The 22,285-nt window shown below is 44.2% G+C and overlaps 1 protein-coding gene across 1 annotated transcript in view; it reads left to right on the top strand.

Annotated features, from left to right (window-relative positions):
- LOC115475916 (phospholemman-like) overlaps positions 1-22,285 on the top strand; it is a 228,126-nt gene that overhangs the window by 163,091 nt on the left and 42,750 nt on the right. The window contains exons 6-7 of the mRNA XM_030211989.1: positions 16,863-16,912; positions 18,399-18,444. Of these exons, the coding sequence (XP_030067849.1) occupies positions 16,863-16,912; positions 18,399-18,421 (73 nt within the window). The 3' untranslated portion in view covers positions 18,422-18,444. The remainder of the gene's footprint in view (positions 1-16,862; positions 16,913-18,398; positions 18,445-22,285) is intronic.

Here is a 22,285-nt window from a genome sequence, read left to right as displayed (position 1 = left end):
TGTTTTATTCAGGTGCCCACCTTAGTCCATCTTTTGTTAGGTGGGAGGACAGAGGAATAGAGTCAATTTAAAACTTTAAAGCAGTCTTAAGTCTTTTGTTTGAGGAATGAGAAAAGGCAAGGTGAGGCCCCAAAGGGGGAGGGAAGATGGCTTTTGGAATGAGACTATTTTCTCTGCTGCAGTGTACACAAATATATTGGTGTATATATAATCCAGCAAATATGCTACATATTTCAGTAATAAACTGATACCATTACAACATCACGATCGAATTCAGGAAATGAACTCAACGTCAATGTCAGGTATGGTACTTCACCTCGACATCACTGTCCATATAATTGTAGCCGTTTTCATCGGCATCGCTATTTTTCTCAGCACAGCTGTTCTTCTCAGAATAGCCGTCAGTCTCTCCACTACAGAGTATCGATGTTGTCCTCTGTTATTCCACCAAGGAAGCGCAGGAGACTAAAGTCTCATCGAGTTCATTCGTCTCCAGAGCATACAGATTCCAGGTATTCTGTTTTCTCGTGCCTCTTCTATGGCTCATTCATCTACTTCCTCTCTTGCACGATTGAAGTTGATGAATTTAATGACAAAACTTCTTCAAAATCAACAGAGTGTTAAAGAACATGTAGCTTCTACCTCTCAATTTAATTAAATTAATTCACACAGTGACAGATACCCATATTTGTTGTCTCCACTGTTGGGAAATCATCATGATATTTATAAAAAAAATTTTTCGCTTGTTGGAAGATGTTTCAAAAATCGCTAGATATCAGAGCGTTTAAGTTACAACAATATTTAGCAGCCTCAGTTGTTGTCATCTAAAACAAATTCTCATACACCTCAAAGGTGCCAGCTCAGGGATGTATCTCCTTCAAATTATGCACATGATAATTTATCATTGATATCACAATTCAATTCACCAACACATTCGGTGGTTTCATCACTTAATAGTACTCAGCTGATTCAGATAGAGCAGGAAATGCCTTCCACTTCTTCTATACATTCTACTCATCAGGATGACGGTTTGCAAGTGAGGATGAGTCTTATACTAAGTTTTTTTGCAAAAAAAAAATAACCTTGGTTACTGCATTAAATATTTCTATGATTCCTCAGGGTGATATTTCTGAGAATAATAAAAAAAAATCAGTCACTAAGTATTTAAAAATTTTCAAGCAATCTATCGCCTTACCTATACCTCAAGTGCTTCAAGATCACCAAAATTGATATGGATACGCCTTATTCGATTAGACCTACTCATCGGTCGTTTGAGAATAAATATAAGTTCAAGACCTCTTAGGTCATGGTAAGACCCAACTTCCCCATGCATCATTGGTGGGGTAATCTGCAATGCACAGAATTAAGTTGCAGAAAGATATAACTAATCATCCACCTCCTAAAGATCTCAAATTTATGGACATTATGGCAAGAAAGAGTTTTTCAATCTTCCATGCTTTCGCCTCCTATTGCAATTCATATGTTCCACCAAATAGAATACTTACATAGTATAATGGAGGATTTGTCTAGATTACAGTCATTGCTTCCTCAATGAAACGTTCCGATGTTTCAGCAAATTATGTCCAGCTTGGAGGGGAATTCTCAACACATGCTCCATTTCACACTTCACTCAGAAATGCAGTTTCTTCTATTGAGTCAAGACGCTTAGCTTGGTTACAGGCTTCCGCATTAGGTGAAGATGTTTATGTCAAGGTAGCTGATGCTCCTTGTTTGGGTGATTCTTATTTTGAGATAGAGTTAAACAATTGATTGAGGGTCTCAAGGAAGATTGCACAACCCTTGATACTTTGCAGCAGGATAAGCACCAACCTTCTAAATTAACTTATAAACAATTACCTTATTTCATTTCTAGAGTCCTGCTTATCAACTTGAATTTCAGTTTTCAACATTTCAATTTTTATTCGAGACAAGGTAGAGAGCTGCGGTCTCAGAAACCTGTTCAGATATCACAGCAACAAAAACTCACTCCTCCTTTTTGACCTCTCCCAGTGTCACACTCAGGTGGGGGGCAGAATTCAATACTTTTTCAGTGCTTGGAAATCAATAACAATGGACCGGTGGATTTTGGGTATCGTTCAAAATGGTTATTCCCTGGTATTTTTTCAACTTCCACCATTTTGATCACATATACATATCCATTTTCCAAGTTCTCAGATTCCACAATTACAACAGGAAGTTGTAGTCTCCTTCATCTCAGTGTTATAGAGCATGTTCCTGCTCACAGCATAGACAAAGGGTTTTATTCCTGATTTTCTCTTATCCCCAAGAAGGATGGGGGTTTAAGAGCAATATTGGATCTCAGACAACTCAACAATATTTTTCCCGAAACAAAGATTTTGAGTGACATCTTTGCCGGCAATACTTCCTCTCTTAAGACAAGGGATATGGTTTTCAGCCCTAGATCTTCAACATGCTTACAACTTCATATTCCTCTTTATCCGTCTTCATGATGATTTCTTCAATTTGTGTGTCAAGGTCACCATTAACAGTACAAAGTTCTTCTTTTTGGCTTATCGTCAGCTCCCACAGTATTCTCAAACTGTGTCATAGCTTCTGTTGATTATTTACATCGACAAGGAATCATCCTTTTTTCCATCTCTTGACGATTGGTTGATTGTACCTCAAACTCCACAAAAGAATCTTCAAGACTTACAGACTTCCATTCTACTTTTCGAACGGTTACATTTAATAATCAATTACAACAAATCACATTTGATCCCAACTCAAAGATTGACGTTCATAGAAGCAGCTGATTTCTTGGGAGTCTTTAATGAAGTTACCACTCGCTCAAGCTCATTTCCTGATACAATTAGTTCAACATCTCCAATCGGTCTAGACAACTACTACTTGCACTATTCTGTGCCATTGGGTCATGTAGCTTTGATAGTTACTGTTTTTCCACTGGCACGACTTCACATGTGTCCTCTGCAATAGTACTTAAAGAAAAGGTGGATTCAGTATCTACACACTCTTTCTTCAAAGATTTTTCTATCCATCTGTCTCAAACTACAGCTGTTGTGGTGCACACATCAACAAAATCTCTTGGTAGGAGATCCCTTCTAGTCACCTCTACCAACCTAGATTCTTACCACAGATGCATCCAAGGTGGAAGGGGGGGGGGGGCACATATCAGACACTTGTCAACACAAGGTCATTGGACACTTCAACAGCAGTCAGATTAGCAGTTTAAAAAAAATTCAACATCTCCTTCAATTCCAAGTAATACAAGTTAGTATAGACAACCAGGTAACTAGATTTTACATAAACAAGCATGGAGGTATGGGTTCTCATTGTTTGTGTCAAGAAGATTTCAGACTCTGGACTCTAGTGCTATCACTGTATTCTGTGATTCAAATGATTTAGTTACCAGGAAGGGGAAATCACATCACAGAGGTTTTAATCAGAAAACTGCATCCACACGAGTGGTCTCTGAAGACCACAGTTATTTACGACCTGTTTTGGCTTTGGGGTTAGCCTCAGGTAGATCTATTTGCATCCCCACAGAACAACAAGTGTCGCAAATATGGCTCAAGGTTGCCTTCAAGGAACAGAATAGCAGCAGACGCATTTGCTCTCCTTTGGACAAATTTTCTGTTTTACGCTTTCCCTCCAATTCCTCTCATTCCAAGAGTGTTACAGAAAATCATTCAGGACAGATCGTCTATGATTCTAATAATACCATACTGGTCGAAGCAATCTTGTTTTCCTATACTAACGTAATTAGCTGTCTCTTAGTTATACATTCTTCCGTCAGTTCCTGACCTCATATCGCAAAACAACGGTCAACTTCTTCATCCAAATCTCAGCAACCTTCGTCTGACTGCTTGGTATCTTCAAGCAAATCACTAGATTCTTCTATTTTTTTTCTCAGCCAGTTCTTCATGTATTGTTAGCTTCCAGGAAGCACTCAACTAGACTAGTTTATGCGTCTAGGGAGACAACATTCCGACATTGGTTTAAAGCACATTGGATTGATCCAATTTCTTGCCCAATTTTTACATTATTGAAATATTTCCTCCATTTATCCAATTCAGGATTAGCTGTTTCTTCAGTTAAAGTCCACATTGCAACTATTTCTGTCTTTCATGATTCGATTAATGATTCCACAGTAATGGCGCATTCTATTTCAAAGAGATTTTTGAAAGGGCTACTCAATCTTAAACCTCCGGTTTAGTTACCTCCAATATTATGGGATTTAAATTTGATTTTGGTAAAGCGCATGGTACCTTCATTTTGAACCACTTCAATTGGCTCAACTCCAATTTCTTACTTGGAAAACATTGTTTATTATCTCTATTACTTTAGTTCGACGAATTGGAGAATTCCACGCACTCATATATTACCCTCCATATACTCAATTTTCACATGATAAAGTGATACTACGGCCTCAACCAAAGTTTCTACCTATGGTAGTATCTTCTTTTCAAATGAATCACTCTTTATTTTTACCAGTGTTTTTCCCACCTCCGCATCAATTACTACTACTACTACTACTACTACTATTTAGCATTTCTATAGCGCTACAAGGCATACGCAGCGCTGCACAAACATAGAAGAAAGACAGTCCCTGCTCAAAGAACTTACAATCTAATAGACAAAAAATAAATAAAGTAAGCAAATCAAATCAATTAATGTGAACGGGAAGGAAGAGAGGAGGGTAGGTGGAGGCGAGTGGTTACGAGTCAAAAGCAATGTTAAAGAGGTGGGCTTTCAGTCTAGATTTAAAGGTGGCCAAGGATGGGGCAAGACGTAGGGGCTCAGGAAGTTTATTCCAGGCGTAGGGTGCAGCGAGACAGAAGGCGCGAAGTCTGGAGTTGGCAGTAGTGGAGAAGGGAACAGATAAGAAGGATTTATCCATGGAGCGGCATGCACGGGAAGGGGTGTAGGGAAGGACGAGTGTGGAGAGATACTGGGGAGCAGCAGAGTGAGTACATTTATAGTTTAGTAGAAGAAGTTTGAACAGGATGCGAAAACGGATAGGGAGCCAGTGAAGGGTCTTGAGGAGAGGGGTAGTATGAGTAAAGCGACCCTGGCGGAAGATGAGACGGGCAGCAGAGTTTTGAACCGACTGGAGAGGGAAGAGGTGACTAAGTGGGAGGCCAGCAAGAAGCAGATTGCAGTAGTCTAAACGAGAGGTGACAAGGGTGTGGATGAGGGTTTTGGTAGAGTGCTCGGAAAGAAAGGGGCGGATTTTACGGATGTTGTAAAGAAAGAAACGACAGGTCTTGGCAATCTGCTGGATATGAGCAGAGAAGGAGAGAGAAGAGTCAAAGATGACCCCAAGGTTTCGAGCTGAGGAGACAGGGAGAATGAGAGAGCCATCAACAGAAATAGAAAACGGGGGGAGCGGGGAGGTGGGTATGGGGGGGAAAATGAGAAGCTCGGTTTTGGTCATATTTAATTTCAGGTGGCGTTGAGACATCCAGACAGCAATGTCAGACAAGCACGCTGAAACTTGGTTTGGATGCAAGGTGAGATATCAGGGGTAGAAAGGTAGATTTGGGAGTCATCAGCATAGAGATGGTAGGAAAAGCCATGGGATGAGATTAATGAACCAAGGGAAGAAGTGTAGATAGAAAAGAGGAGGGGACCAAGAACAGAACCCTGAGGTACGCCGACAGGCAGAGGGATAGAAGTAGAAGAGGATCCACCAGAGTGAACACTAAAGGTGCGGAGGGAGAGATAGGAAGAGAACCAGGAAAGGACAGAGCCCCGGAATCCAAGTGAGGACAGGGTATCGAGAAGTATGCTGTGATCGACAGTGTCAAAAGCAGCGGAAAGATCAAGAAGAATGAGGATGGAATATTGACCTCTGGATTTAGCCAGTAATAGGTCATTGGAGACTTTAGTAAGCGCAGTTTCGGTTGAGTGGAGAGGGCGAAAACCAGATTGTAGTGGGTCAAGAATAGCATGTGAGGAGAGAAAATCAAGGCAGCGGTGGTGAACAGCACGCTCAAGTAATTTGGAGAGAAAAGGAAGGAGGGAGATGGGTCGGTAATTAGAGGGACAAGTAGGGTCGAGTGAAGGCTTCTTAAGGAGAGGTGTTACCACAGCATGTTTAAAGGCAGCAGGGACAGTCGCAGTGGAAAGTGAGAGGTTGAGAATGTGACAGATAAAAGGAATAAGAGCAGGAGAGATGGCATTAAGAAGGTGGGTGGGAATGGGATCAGAGGAACAGGTGGTACATTTTGAGGAAGAAAGGAGAAGTGTAGTTTCCTCAATAGTAACTTCAGGAAAGGAGGAAAGGGAATGAGGGGAAGGAGAGAGAGGGGAACGGACTAGTGGAGGGAGAGGTGGTGAGGTAGAGAAAGCAAGGTTTATCTTTTGAACCTTGTTGTGAAAGAATTCAGCAAGGGTCTGAGGAGATAATGAAGGGGGAGTTGGGGGAGGGGGCACCTTGAGGAGAGAGTTCAATGTGGTGAAGAGAAGTCGAGGATTAGAGCCAAGAGAGTTGGTCAGTTGGATATAATAATCCTGTTTGGCGCGTAAAAGAGTAGATTGGAAGGGGGTCAGCATGAACTTAAAGTGTAAGAAATCAGCAAGGGCCCGAGATTTCCACCAGAGGCGTTCGGCGGAGCGGGTACAGGAACGTAGGTAGCGGATATTAGAAGTCAGCCAAGGTTGGGGTTTTGTACGCCTTACAGGGCGGGTCATCAAAGGTGCAAGAGTGTCTAAGGCAGAGGATAGAGTATTGTTGTAAGAAGAAACAGCCTCGTTGACAGACGTGGATGGTGCCACAGTAGAGAAGAGGTTTGAAACATGGGAGGATATCGTGAAGATTCCTAGATAAATTAGATAAGATAGGACGGGACTGGGAGGGAGGAGATTTAAGTGTGAAAGTTATAAGATGGTGATCAGAGGAGGGAAGATCAGAGGCAAGGAAACTAGAGGGTGAACAGTTGGAGGAGAAGATGAGATCAAGACAGTGACCATTTTGATGAGTGGGGGAGGTGGAGCATAGTTGGAGATTAAAGGAGGACGTTAAAGCGAGTAACTTGGAAATATAAGAGTTGGAAGGATCATTAGCAGGAATATTAAAGTCACCAAGGATGAGAGAGGGGGAGGAAGGATCATGGAAGAAGGCAAGCCAGGCGTCAAAGTCACTGAGAAAGGATGAAAGGGACTTATCAGGGGGACGATAAATGACCGCTATTCGAAGAGGCAGAGGAGAGAAAAGGCGGATAGAGTGGACTTCAAAGGAGGAAAAACAGTGAGATTGAGGTGGAAGAAGGGGTTGAAATCTGGAGGAGGGAGAGAGAAGTAGTCCAACACCGCCTCCACGGCCAGCAGGGCGAGGAGTATGTGAAAATAGATAACCGCCATGGCACAGGGCTGCGACTGAAGCAGAGTCATCAGGGCAGAGCCAGGTTTCTGTTATGGCGAGCAGATGAAGGTGACGTGAGATAAAGAGGTCCTGGATATAGGCGAGTTTGTTACAGATAGAGCGGGCATTCCATAGGGCGCAAGAGAAGGGCAGAGAAGAGGAGGGGAGTAGAGAAATAGAGATGAGATTAGAGAGGTCGCGGTGAGATCTGTAGAGTTGGGATAATAGTTGGTGAGGGGGGCCAGGATTGGGATTGATGTCACCGGCTGAGAGTAAGAGAAGGAGTAAAAGAGAGCAGAGGAGAGTAGGAGAGGTGTGGCCACAAAGGCATCGAAGGCGAGAGGTATTTAGGTGGAATGGGGAAGGCAAAATGGATGGAAGAAAGAGGCGGAGATTAAAAGCCAAGAGGGAGGAAGAGGGTAGGAGAGAAGGTGAGGTGATGAAGTCGATGGATGGGCAGTGAGTTCCTGTAGCGGAGAGAGGTAGGGGGTGAGGGAAAAGATTAGGAAGGGACAGGGCTAGGAAGAGAATGTGAATAGGGGCCATAAATGACTGAGGTACTTTAGCAACTGGGAAGAAGGTGGCACCTAGAGCGGAGGCCCTGAGTGGATCGGAGTGGACCTGGGTGTCACCCCGGAGAAGGCTGTAAGGATATGCAGATGAGCTGCAAGTTCTCCACAGCACCTGAAAGGCAGCCGGTGGTAGAGCTGGGCACCTCTCAGCTGAGGAAAGGCTTACCAGGGGTTAGGCCGAAGCCAGCATTCCTCCCCCTGAGGGTCGCCAGATCCTAGCCAAAAAGCACCTGGAAACTCTGTGCACTTGGAGCGAAGGCCCTGGGAAGATCGGGGTGGAACTGGAGTCACCCCGGATACAGCTGTGAGGAAATGCAGAAGGGCTGCAAGTCCTCCACAGCACCTGGTGGGAGCGCTGGGCACCTAGAGCGGAGGCCCTGAGTGGATCGGAGTGGGCCTGGGTGTCACCCCGGAGAAGGCTGTAAGGATATGCAGATGAGCTGCAAGTCCTCCACAGCACCTGAAAGGCAGCCGGTGGTAGAGCTGGGCACCTCTCAGCTGAGGAAAGGCTTACCAGGGGTTAGGCCGAAGCCAGCATTCCTCCCCCTGAGGGTCGCCTGATCCAGGCATCAATCTCCTCAGCACAGTAGCTTGCATACTTTCGACTGTACGAGAGCATTATCAATATTTTTACAGGGTATGTCAGATGTTCACAGACCTTCACAGTTGTTTTCTTTCTTACAGTTTAAATAATTGACAACCAATATTTAAACGTTTTCTTTCTTCATATGTTACTCAGTATAGAAATTTTTGTTATCATCAGCATGTTTCACATCCTCATGTTCCAGTCAATAGACTCAGTTTTTACATAAGGCACCTCTCATAGGTATTTGTAGAGCAGTTACATGGTCATCGCTCCATACTTTTTCAAGACATTATTGTCTTGATGCAAATCACGTGCAGATTCATTATTTGGACTGTCGATCCTTAGGGAGGCACTGTAAACGACAATTGTCCTCCTCCTCCTCCTCCTATCACAGGTAACAATTTATTTTCATCATGTTTATTGGTGTATTCATGTGTTAATTTATCACATGTTGTTACCTGTGTAGGCTTGGGAGTCTTCAGAGGTGTGGCTAGAAGATCCTGTCCATGGAAAAATCTTAGTTTCTTACCTGTAATGGTAGTTTTCCGTGGACAAAGGATCTTCTAGCCACACCATCCTTCCCTACCCTCCCTAGTTGTCGAAGCTATATTATTAAACTGACTGGTCTGAGCTGTCAATTGATATATATACTGTACTTATGGGCGGGAATACGCTAACTTTTACTTTTAAAGCATTTCTATTGGATAGCCGGGTCACGCACGTCACCGTGGCGTATATTCAGAGGTGTGGCTAGAAGATCCTTTGTCCATGGAAAACTACCATTACAGGTAAGAAACTAAGATTTTCCACTTCCTCTGTGTTTCAAGCCTCACTTTGTTCTGTGTATTTCCTGTCTCTGTCCTGTTTATAAGGAAGTGGTTGACTTTTATTCAGGGCTTTTGCGATGCCAAAGGTCCCCAGGTTAGTCCATGTGCAGTGTAGCACTTCTGTCTTGTTCTAGTCTGTATGCAAGTGGACACTTCTGTTTAGATTTCTTGCCTTGTTCTAGTCTGTGTGCCTATGGGCACTTCTGTGTCTTGTTTTCTTAATTTGGGTGCCTATGTGCACTTCTGTTTCTGTTATTCCCAGTTTGTAAGTTTTGTGTCCTGCCTAGTCTGCCTTACTAGTTCTAGTCCCCTCTATCTTAGCTTCAGCCATAGTTCTGTTGTTTGTTTGTCTGTGTGGGTCAGCTTTGTGTTCTGCCTAGTCTGCCTTGCTAGTTCTAGTCCCCTCTACTTTAGCTTCAGCCATTCTGTTGTTTGTCTGTGTGGGTTAGCTTTTGTGTCCTACCTAGTCTGCCTTGCTTGTTCTAGTCCCCTCTACCTTAGCTTCTGCCTTAGTTCTGCTGTTTGTCTGTGTGGTCAGCTTCGTGTTCTGCCTAGTCTGTCTTGCTTGTTCTAGTCCCCTCCGCCTTCAGCTCCAGACCCCTTCCTACTTGTTTCTGCCCTGTTTGCTTTCAGCTCCTGTTTCTGCCAAGCTTGTTTGTAATTCCTGAATCCTGCCTGAGTATCCTAAATCCTGTTTCTGCCAAGCTTGTTTGTAAATCCTGAATCCTGCCTGAGTATCCTGAATCCTGTTTCTGCCAAGCTTCTTTGGAAATCCCGAATCCTGCTTGAGTATCCTGAATCCTGTTTCTGCCAAGCTTGTTTGAAAATCCTGAATCCTACTTGAGTATCCTGCATCCGCTTCCAGCCAAGTCCATTCCAGTATTTGGTTCCAGTCCAGCCAAGCCAAGTCCGTTCCAGCATTTAGTTCCAGTCCAGCCAAGTCCGTTCCAGCATTGGGTTCCAGCCAAGCCAAGCCAAGTCCGTTCCAGCATTGGGTTCCAGCCAAGCCAAGTGCATCCTGAATCCTGTCCAGTCTTGCTTGGGGTTTTTTTGCCTCCTGCTGATGCTCGACGACAGTAGGCCAAGGGCTCACGTTGTTCCAGAGTTCGTGCCTGGTTGTTCAAAGCCTGGGATCGTGACACTGTCTGTGCTGGGTAATTGCTTCACATCTGTTGGTGTGACTCCTGTATGGAGTTTGGATGAGGGTCTGCTATCCAGCTATCATGCTGTATACATGCTTTGGTTTCATTGATTCCTAATAGTGGGAACAATTACACAGAAGGAACTTCCACAACCTTGAACACTAATTACTCCTTAGGAATGACCATTTTGCTTGACATTAATCACATCGAAGGGAAACTCAGGCATTAAGATCATGCACCTTCCCCTATAACCGCTCCCTTTCCCTTCGGGTTGAGCCCTCTAGTACTCAGAAACTGCCAGGCCCTGGAGGGGGTGGACCCCGGACATAAGATGCAAGGAATATAATGGAAGAAGAACTAATCCAAAATGACAGGCAGAAGCAGATTTCAAGAACAGGCAGATTAGGTTCATTAATGATAGGCTAAGGATCAACAGAGAATAAGACACTGAGAGCTCCCACAAGAGACCTATCTGAGGACAGGAAAGACTGGGAGTTCCAAGATATATATGTGTAGGAAACTGATCAGTGGAAACCTCCTACAAAGACCAATCAAGCCACGGAATCTAGGAAGGGACCAATTGGGTGGCACCGCTTCAAGGCGAGGACACAGACCTGCCAAGTCTACCGTAGAAATCCACGGGAGACGTATGCGTTAGGCGGGGAGAGTCTGATAGGTACCGACGGGGAGAGGGATCTTGGGGTGATAGTATCTGAGGATCTGAAGGCGACGAAGCAGTGTGACAAGGCGGTGGCCGTAAGTAGAAGGTTGCTAGGCTGTATAGAGAGGGGAGTGACCAACAGAAGAAAAGAGGTTTTAATGCCCCTGTATAAGTCGTTGGTGAGGCCCCACCTGGAGTATTGTGTTCAATTCTGGAGGCCGTATCTTGCTAAGGATGTAAAAAGAATTGAAGCGGTGCAAAGAAAAGCTACAAGAATGGTATGGGATTTGCGTTACAAGATGTATGAGAAGAGACTTGTGGACCTGAACATGTATACCCTGGAGGAAATGAGAAACAGGGGTGATATGATACAGACATTCAAATATCTGAAAGGTATTAATCCGCAAACGAACCTTTTCCGGAGATGGGAAGGCGGTAGAACTAGAGGGCATGATATGAGATTGAAGGGGGGCAGACTCAAGAAAAATGTCAGGAAGTATTTTTTCACGGAGAGAGTGGTGGATGCTTGGAATGCTCTCCCACGAGAGGTAGTGGAGAGGAAAATGGTAACGGAATTCAAACATGCGTGGGATCGCCTCCACCTACCCTCCTCTCCTCCTTCCTGTACACATTAATTGATTTGCTTACTTTATTTTTTGTCTATTAGATTGTAAGCTATTTGAGCAGGGACTGTCTTTCTTCTATGTTTGTGCAGTGCTGCATACGCCTTGTAGCGCTATAGAAATGCTAAATAGTAGTAGTAGTAGTAGTAATAAACATAAAGGAATCCTGTTCCAAGGGAATGGATCCTCAGAAGCTTAGCTGAGATTGGGTGGCAGAGCCGGTTTTGGGAGGTGGGGCTGGTTGGGAGGCAGGGATAGTGCTGGGCAGACTTATACGGTCTGTGCCCTGAAAATGACAGATACAAATCAAGGTAATGTATACACAAAAAGTAGCACATATGAGTTTATTTTGTTGGGTAGACTGGATGGACCATGAAGGTCTTTTTCTGCCGTCATCTACTATGTTACTATGTTAAGTCCAAAAAGAAGGGCGTCCTCAGTTAGACCTGTTTCAGTCACATTTGTGTTATGAAAAGGTTCCCCCTGACTGAGTAGCTGACCACCGAAGGGATTGTCATGACATCTCCTTAACCCCCCAGTGGTACTGTGCCCCTTCTCCACCTCTGAAAGTGACACTGGAAAGGGAAGCTAGGCTCCCTGACAACTTCAGGTATTATGGGCATTCTGAACACAGCAACAAACAAATCTGAAGAGTAGCCTACTTGATGTAGCACTTGTACATATGGGATAATTTTATAAGAGACATTTTATTTGCATATACAGACATATATTCACCAAAAAGTGCTTTAATAAAATTGTATACAGATACACAAGCATGTTATAAAGCAACAAAGGGCTTGTATTAAATTGTGCAAAGGTGTACACATACAGTATATGACTCTTGGGCTCATTTTAAAAACAGAAAAACATCTAAAAAGTGGCATAAAGTAGCAATTGGATATTTGTGTCACAAAAATGAACAAATCAGCATTTTCAAAACCTAGTTTTAGATGTTTTCTTTGAAGTCCATCAGAAGTGCGTCCAAATCTCAAGAGGGCGTATCAGGGTCATGTTCAGGGCTGGACTTGGGCGTTCCTGAGAAACAGACGTTTTTCAGCCATAATGGAAGAAAACAAAACCTTGCAGGATGTTTTGAGCTAGACCTGTTTTTATAACGAATAAGGCACAAAAAGGTGCCTAAATAACCATATGACCACTGGAGAGAATCAGGGATGACTTATTCCGCCAGTGGTCACTAACCTCCTCCTATCCCCCAAAATGTGATGAAAAACATTACTTGCAAGCCTCAGATCTTATACTCAGGTCCATTAGAATAGCATGCAGGTCCATGGAATTGTCTAGTTTTGGGTGAAGTGCACTGCAGACAGGTGGACCCAGGCTTCTACCTCCCCCTACCTGTTACACTTGTGGAGGAAACTGTGAGCTCTTCAAAACTCACCAGAAACCCACTGTACCCACATATAGGTGCCCCCTTCACCCGTAAGGGCTATGATAGTGGTGTACAGTTGGGGGTAGTGGGTTTTGGGGGGCTCAGCAGACAAGGTAAGGGAGCAATGGTCAGATGTGTACCTGGGAGCATTTTATGAAGTCCACTGCAGTGCCCCCTAGGGTGCTCTATTGCTTTCCTGGGATGTCAAGGGGACCAGTGTACTAAAAATGCTGGCTCCTCCTACATCCCAGAGCCGGTGGCGGGAGGCGGGGCTGCTGGTTGGGAGGCGGGGATAATGCTAGGCAGACTTATACGGTCTGTGCCCTGAAGAGCACAGGTACAAATCAAAGTAGGGTATACACAAAAAGTAGCACATCTGAGTTATCTTGTTGGGCAGACTGGATGGACCGTGCAGGTCTTTTTCTGCCGTCATCTACTATGTTACTATCCAGCTTATAATCGAAAGTGCTCGCCTGCTATCTTCCAACACAAATCGGGAGATGGCCGGCGATTTCTTAAAAGTGGCGAAATCGGTATAATCAAAAGCGCCATTTTAGACAGCATCGCCGCTTTCCCGTCGCTTCGCCGGCGAAAGTTCAAGGGGGCGTGTCGGTAGATTAGCGAAGGCGGGACATGGGCGGGCATGGGCGTGGCTACCAGATGGCTGGCTTTCGCCGATAATGAAAAAAAAAAGCGGTGTTAAGCAGTATTTCGCCGGGTTTACTTGGTCCTTTTATTTTCTCGGCCAAGCCTCAAAAAGGTGCCCCAACTGACCAGACCACTGGAGGGAATGGGGGATGACCTCCCCATACTCCCCCAGTGGTCACCAACCCCCTTCCATACTAAAAAAATAAAACTAAAAACCTTTTTTGCCAGCCTGTATGCCAGCCTCAAATGCCGTACCCACCTCCATGACAGCAGAATGTGTTGTATCCTCCGACAGCCTTTCCCTGGTTGCGATGTGGCTCTCGGGTGAGTGTGACACCTTTTCTGTTAGGTGCCCTGCAGAGTCACATTAGCAATGCATTGTGGTGGGTGTAGGGTACTGGGCTCTACTCCCATGGTGCTTTTCTCCCCTGCTAACTGGGTCAGAGTGTGCCCTGTTTTGTTTCCTGTTGTAGTCCATGCGGTAGTGGCCATTTTTGTAAGCCAGTTTTAGTTCCCTTTCCTGTGTTACCCACGTCATAGAACATAGTTCTTACCTTGAATGGTGCTGAAAGAGGGCATTGTACACCATTGTGCCAGCTCTGACCTACTGCTAATCTTAGTACCAGGGGACTCTTTGCCAGTGGGGCACAACCTCTGATCTGCAGTTAACTGTGAGTAAACGTGCTTATTTCAAGAAAGGACTTTTTCAGAGAGATTAGTCTTCAGGTGTGAACTGGTGTGCCAAAGTTATACAGCAGCAATAAGTCCTAGAGGCTGTATGCAGGTCCCTGGAGCAATTTTAGTGGGTGCAGTACATTTGTGGGTAATGGGTTTGGGAGGGGGGTTGGGGGGCTCAGCTCCCAAAGTAAGGGAGCTATACACATGGGAGCTTTTCAGAAGTCCACCGCAGTGATCCCTAGGGTGGCTGGTTGGTGTCCTGCATGTCAGGGGGGCCAGTGCACTAAAAATGCTGGCTCCTCCCACGGCCAAATGCCTTGAATTTGGCCGGGATTTGAGATGGCCGACACAACTTTCCATTATCGCTGAAAAACAAACCCGGCCATCTCAAACCCGACGAACTCCAAGGCATTTGGCCGGGCTAAACCATATTATCGGAAAAAAAAGATGGCCGGCCATCTTTTTCGATAATACGGTTCCGACCAGCTGTAGCGCCGCCGCCAACATAGATCGCCGGCGATCTATTTGGCCGGCGACGTTCGATTATGCCCCTCTATGTTACTATGACTTGATTTTGTGCGTTTTGCACTTGGACTTTTGTTTTTTGAAAATGGACCAAAAAATGAAACATCCAAACCACAAAACCTTCTATTTTCAAAAACAAAAGATAGACCTTTTTCTTTTTTGAAAATGACCTTCTTTGCTATTCAGATTTTGGATGTTTTTTGCAAAATGTCCAAAGTCAGACTTAGACATCATATCAAAAATGCCCCTCCACGTGTGGTAAAAAGATGCTGGGGGCATATTTTGGATGGAGCAGGGCTCGTGTAGCAATGTGCATGCATATTTATTTATTTATTTTTCTTTCTTTTTTTTTATTTATAACCATTTAAATTTTTACAAACGATAAAACAACTTGCCGGAAATACAGAGAAAGTAATATATAGGAATTATTTCAGTCAGGTAATTCTATTCTCTTCCTTAGACCACTAAATACACCTAACACTAGAGAATGTGTGTGGAGGAGTGGCCTAGTGGTTAGGGTGCTGGACTTTGGTCCTGAGGAACTGAGTTCAATTCCCACTTCAGGCACAGGCAGCTCCTTGTGACTCTGGGCAAGTCACTTAACCCTCCATTGCCCTATGTAAGCCGCATTGAGCCTGCCATGAATGGGAAAGCGCGGGGTACAAATGTAACAAAATAAACAAAATCATGTAAAAAACATAACTAAAAAGATGTTTCATTCAATGTGGAAATTAAAAAGAATCAGACCATTTTTTCCATGGAGTGTCTTCCGCAACCTGGTACAATCATTGGTACTTAGTCATCTGGACTATTGCAACTCACTTTACGCAGGCTTCAAAGAGCAAATACTTAAAAAACTCCAGACAGCCCAGAACACGGCAGCCAGACTAATATTCGGCAAACCAAAATATGAAAGCGCTAAACTCCTACATGAAAAATTGCACTGGCTCCCACTCAAAAAACGCATCACATTCAAACTCTGTACCCTAGTCCACAAAATCATCCATGGTGATGCCCCAGCATATATGGCAGATCTAATAGAACTACCACCCAGAAACGCAAAAAAATCTTCTCGCACATTCCTCAACCTTCATCCTCCCAAGTGCAAAGGCTTGAAATACTAATCATTGCATGCATCAACATTTTCGTATACAAGCACACAGCTCTGGAATGCGCTGCCACGCAACCTGAAAACGGTCTATGAATTGACCAACTTCCGCAAACTACTGAAAACTTACCTCTTTGACAACATATATCATAAAGATCAGCACGTATAACTGCACTATCTCTAATATATCCAGAAATGCTCTTTAATGTCTTTTGCTCTAAAACCATCATGTATTTCACCACCATGTAACCCAAAACCCTCTGTTAAACCAATTGTATGTTCTCCTCTACCTCCATCACCCTTGAAGAATTGTAAGCCACATTGAGCCTGCAAAGAGGTGGGATAAATGTGGGATACAAATGCAATAAATAAATAAATAAATTGGGAGAGTGAAACAAGACAAGGAGATCAATTAAACAGTAAACAGGAAAAAAATGTGGTATTAACCTGATTATCCCCAGATATTACTCGTCTAATTCATTATTCCACATTGATCATCTGGTTGGCTTCTTCAAGTGCATGCATATTTAATAAAACACCGAGGTGCATGCATAGAGTACTCACATTTTTACTGGTTTTCGGAGCAGGTGTGCATTGGTATTTGTATGCTGCTGTGTGCCTATTTTATAAAATAAATGTCTTTTTCCACATTCCACATAGGTGCCCTGTTATAAGATCAGACTCATAATGGCTTTAAATGCAAGTTCATGATATATAATCTAAAAATACCCAGGATTAATGTGTGTTTCGCTTACAGGATTGGAGAGCCTATTATAGAAGAAGGGTCCTTGAGAGCCTCCATTAGACGTAAGTCTCATGAGTCCAGAACTGAGCCTATTGCATCCTTTCCTCATACCCAGTCATAAACTAAAGTACTGGGTGTCAGTGGTGATGTCTGGATATGCAGTATAAGGGCAATTCTATAAACCAGACACCAAGCTTTATGTGGCCCATGCATGATAAATGTATAGAATAGTAGCAGAAATCTATGCTTTCCTATGAAAGTGCCATAAGGACCCTATTCTATAGGTGCTTGTAACTTACATAGCTCATAAATACAAAGGGATGTATGTATGGGCAGTACAAGGGCAGGCCTCTACTTACGTACGTAACTTACAGAATAATGTATATTGCACGCCCAGTTGTTATGGAATAGGCTCCTATCACATGTCCTCAGGGTGCCTAAAAGGAGGTGCCCAGTTTTAGAATTGCCCCTTATGTATCATATTCATGCACCTTTATGACTTCATGTGCAATTTTAGTCCTTTTATTTGCTATCAAATTCCTTTTACTCTAACTTATCTGTCTGTATGCTCCAACTCTGCTTACCCTCTATGTTGCCTATTAAAATGTTTTAATGTGTACTGTGTTGAAATTGTAAGTAGCATATTATGCCCTACTGTGTAGTATTGTTTGCATATTTGTCTGCTGAATTGTTTATTGCCTATATCCAGACTGATCTTGCTGTACACCGTCTTGGATGAATGTCTTCAAAAAGGCAGTAAATACATCCTAATAAATTAATAAATATAGGAGCAAGTCCAAGGCTCTTGTGAATTATATACACAGTCAGGGGACATCTTCAAGAAACATGTCCCAACCAGGGCTGTAGCTAGAACTCGAGTTTGGGGGGAGCCCAGGGGTGAACTGGAGGGGCCAAGTTTTTTCTCTCAGTTCTCCCCACTGGCCGCCACCACTGCCCCCCCCCCCCCCCCCCCCCCCAACCAAATCGTACCTTTGCTGGTGGGGATGCTCATGCCCCACCAGTTTAACAGATTTGCTACTGGAGCTCCGCCCCTCCCCATACTGCTGAAGCAGCAAGGAAGCTGGCAGGGTGCTCCAGCTTCCAACACCGGCACTTCCGTTCAATGCATGAATTGGGCAAGCATTGGAGTGCTGGCACTTGGGGCTGGACCACACTGCTGACTTCCTGCTGCTCAGGTAGCCCAGGCAGGAGGCTGCAGCAAAGAATCTCTTCAGCTGGCGGGGCTTGAGCATCCCCACTAGCCATGCATTCAGTACCACAATTTTGAAGGGGAACTGAGTCCAAAGTGGAGGGTCCAGGCCCCCGAGGCCCCCCTGGCTATGCCACTGGTCCCAGCCATGTATAGAATAAAGGTGGCAGCTAAAACAAGGTTGTAAGAATTTGGCCTGGCCAGAGAGGAGGATCCCAGTTGTTTCCTCAGCTGGATTTGTATTTTCTTCCCACCAGACATTACTAATGGCCTCTGAACAGTGACAGAAAGTGTTCTTTTACTTGATACTTGGCCAATCTCTATGCTTTCTTTTCCAGGTTTATCAAGCCGGAGATTATAGAATTGCAGTTTTTCTAACGCCTGGTGAGTCTTAACTATAACTTGCGGTGCGAGATCTCATTTTTGAAGTATCCTACTTTGTTGCAGTTCTAGGTCAGCTCCCACAGGGCAGTTCCCACTCACCAATTCCCAACTGGAAAATTGCCACCTAAGACAATTACCACCTAACCAATTCCCACCGCTCCAGGGAGGACAATCCCCACCCTTAACAATCATAAAGCATCACAGTGTGAAGTTTATCTCCTTCTCTTTTCTCTTCCACATCGTTGGGGGAGGGCAATGCTCCACTCCAAATATTACCTTTAACATACCATACCACACCACAAAAAACCAAAATTGAAGCTAATAAAGAACATAAAATATAACATATATATAAAAACTTACATAAAATATTGGCAACACATCCATGCCACGCAACAGCACTTCTGATATTTGATAAAAAAATACGATGCATAAGAAAAAAACCCCAACAGAACACCAACACAAGAAAAAACAACAAAAACTACATGCAAGTAAGAAATAGCCTGGGGGAACAGTCCTAGGATGGTATTGTCCACCTTGGGGAAAAGTCTTAGGAGGGAATTGTCCAGGCGGGAATTGGTGGGTGGGAACTGTCCGGGTGGCAGCCAGCCGGATACCCTTGTTGCAAATCAATACACCCATCCCTCCACCTGAAGAAATAGGATATGCAGAATCCATGGACACTTTTGTACCCACATGCCTCCATAATCAACTTTTCAAAGAAAAATCACCCTGAAAAATTGCCTCTTTGAAAATGGGTTCCTTAATTTCTTTGGGGCTGGATGGTGCAATCTGTGGGATTGATACTCAGTATCACCCAGATTATTATTACAATGTTGAGAATGTAAACAGAAATACCAAAAAAGTTTTCATTTTATGAAATCCTGATTTTATGATGTGCATGTGTTTTTATATATTTGTAAGAATGAATACAAATTTGGATGGTGATGAGAGGTGTGTGTGTGTGTCACCTCCTTAATTTTGGAAATGGGGAAGAGGAAGACCTGTACCCACCCTTCAGATACTACCATGTTTCCCCGAAAATAAGAGAGTGTCTTATATTAATTTTTGCTCCCAAAGATGCGATAGGTCTTATTTTCAGGGGATGTCTTATTTGGGAGAAGTAGGGGGACTGTGGCGGTCGGGAACAGTATTGAAGTGGGGGCGGTATCCTGCAGGAGTAGGCCGTGGCTCGCCTATCTGCCCACAGTGACCGCAGGACTCGAGCGGAGCAGAGCTGCCCTGGCCGGGCTGGGAATGGAGGAGGGGTATGAACTAGGGAAGGTAATGGAATGTGGGGCCGGGCTGCTCTGGCTGGGGGTCTCGGGAGGTTGTGAGAGGGCTTAGGGCGCAGGATCATCCTTACCATATTACAAACGTTAAAAAAAATTCTACGGTAGCTCCGTTCCCCGTTGGTGGTGCTTTATGCGCTCCTCCTGTACATTCGCAACACTTTCCATCCTTCTAGTCTGACTTAGCCCTTGGGCGATGGAGCAGCGCCGAAAAGGCTCGGTTACTCATTTTCTTTTCTTTTATTATTTCTGCAAGGGGGATGTTTCTTTTCTTTCTGGGCTCACTTACCAGTAGTTGATCTTCACAAAAGCGTGAAGGAGGATGGTAGGAGTCCGCTGGATGATAGATTTTCCACCTCAGTCTTGTTTCTTGCATTTCTTTTATGTTATTTCATCTTTGGGTTGCAGCGAAAAAAATTAAGGTTTCTGTGTCCATGTCCCATCAGGGCCAAACAAAAACTTTGCTAGGTCTTACTTTTGGGGGAGGCCTTATATTTAGCAATTCAGCAAAACTTCTACTAGGTCTTATTTTCAGGGGATGTTTTATTTTCGGGGAAACAGGGTAGCTAGCCCCCCCACAGATGATCCATGTTTGGAAGTTGCTGTAGCTACAGCAGGGTCAGTGTTGGTTCTTGAAGACCAAAGGAGCAGTTTTGAGCCCTGAATGGACATGAACAGATAGCAGCTCCCCTGCCACTGCTGTGGCTAATGGGCACAAGTTGAATTCGGCTAGAGTAGAGAGCCTGGTGCTGAACAAAGATGTGGGGGGGGGGGGGGGGGGGGGGGAGGTCTGCCGTGGTGTGGTGCTCGAGCAAGAAGCTATTGGAAGAGAGGTACAAAACAGAGGCATGACTCCAGAAATGAGTATAACTGTGCTGAGCAGAAGCACTTCCACTGTGATCATGGAGATATGATTAAAGTGGCTGTTGTGTCTTTCCGGGATGTGATAAAAGGTTTGGATAGCTCTCTTTTGTTGGTGGCTGGAAAATGTGGACAATCAATCTACTGGTCTGCATACCTCTAGATTAACTTGGTTGGATTTACAATTGGGAAATCTGAAGAATTTGAATGCTGCCCAAATAAAAGATATACAGCCTAGCAACCTTCTAGTGACAAGGCGGTGGCCGTAACTAGAAGGTTGCTAGGCTGTATAGCGAGAGGTGTGACCAGCAGAAGAAAAGAAGTTTTAATGCCCCTGTATAAGTCGTTGGTGAGGCCCCACCTGGAGTATTGTGTTCAGTTTTGGAGGCCGCATCTTGCTAAGGATGTAAAAAGAATTGAAGCGGTGCAAAGAAAAGCTACGAGAATGGTATGGGATTTGCGTTACAAGACGTATGAAGAGAGACTTGCTGACCTGAACATGTATACCCTGGAGGAAAAGAGAAACAGGGGTGATATGATACAGACGTTCAAATATTTGAAAGGTATTAATCCGCAAACAAACCTTTTCCGGAGATGGGAAGGCGGTAGAACTAGAGGATATGAAATGAAATTGAAGGGGGGCAGACACGGAGAGAGTGGTGGATGCTTGGAATGCCCTCCCGCGGGAGGTGGTGGAGAGGAAAATGGTAACGGAATTCAAACATGCGTGGGATAAACATAAAGGAATCCTGTTCAGAAGGAAGGGATCCTCAGGAGCTTAGCGGAGATTGGATGGCAGAGCTGGTGGTGGGAAGCGGGGTTGGTGGTTGGGAGGCGGGGCTAGTGTTGGGCAGACTTATACGGTCTGTGCCCTGAAAAAGACAGATACAAATCAAGGTAAGGTATACACAAAAAGTAGCACATATGAGTTATCTTGTTGGGCTGGATGGACTGTGCAGGTCTTTTTCTGCTGTCATCTACTATGTTACTTTGTTACTATGTAGATTTGTAACATCATAAGGTGGATATCTGGAGAATCAAAGTTGTAAGGACAACTTCAGGCTGCAAATTTTCGATAGTCTTCCTTGATAGCTTGTGTTGATATGATTAAGAAGTATCTCCAAGAAATTTTTAAAGTGCCATGGGGACAGGGGAGGGACTTGATGGCATTCCCAGCATCTTAGAATCTGCATGTGGCCCTGGGAATTCATGGTGATTGCACATGGCTGATAATGGGCTCATAGTAGCACTGTTTGACAATTACCTTGCAAGGGTCCTTCTGATGTGCCTCCAGACCTGCATGGCTATATTATGGGGTAGCAGCCTTCTGTGCTGCCTGAACAGCTGCCTCCATTGTCTGAGTCCTCTCTAAAGTTTGGCTCCTTCCTAGTCAACATTCTTTGCTCTACAGAGGAAACTGTTCCACATGAACAGAAACTGAATGTCCCGCATGTGGGTCCCACCTCATTATGACCCACGTGTTACAGTATAGTCTTGATTATTATTATTATTATTATTAACATTTGTATAGCGCTACCAGACACACGCAGCGCTGAACACCTGACACAGAGAGACAGTCCCTGCTCGATAGAGCTTACAATCTAAAAATACAGACAGACAAGACAATTAAGAGCGAGGAAAGTACTGGGTGAGAAGGAACAAGGATAGGGGAATCTCCATAAAATAATCTC

The sequence above is a fragment of the Microcaecilia unicolor genome, chromosome 8 (assembly GCF_901765095.1).
Source record: "Microcaecilia unicolor chromosome 8, aMicUni1.1, whole genome shotgun sequence".
Lineage (NCBI taxonomy): Eukaryota > Metazoa > Chordata > Amphibia > Gymnophiona > Siphonopidae > Microcaecilia > Microcaecilia unicolor.
This window is presented reverse-complemented; position numbering and strand designations above follow the sequence as displayed.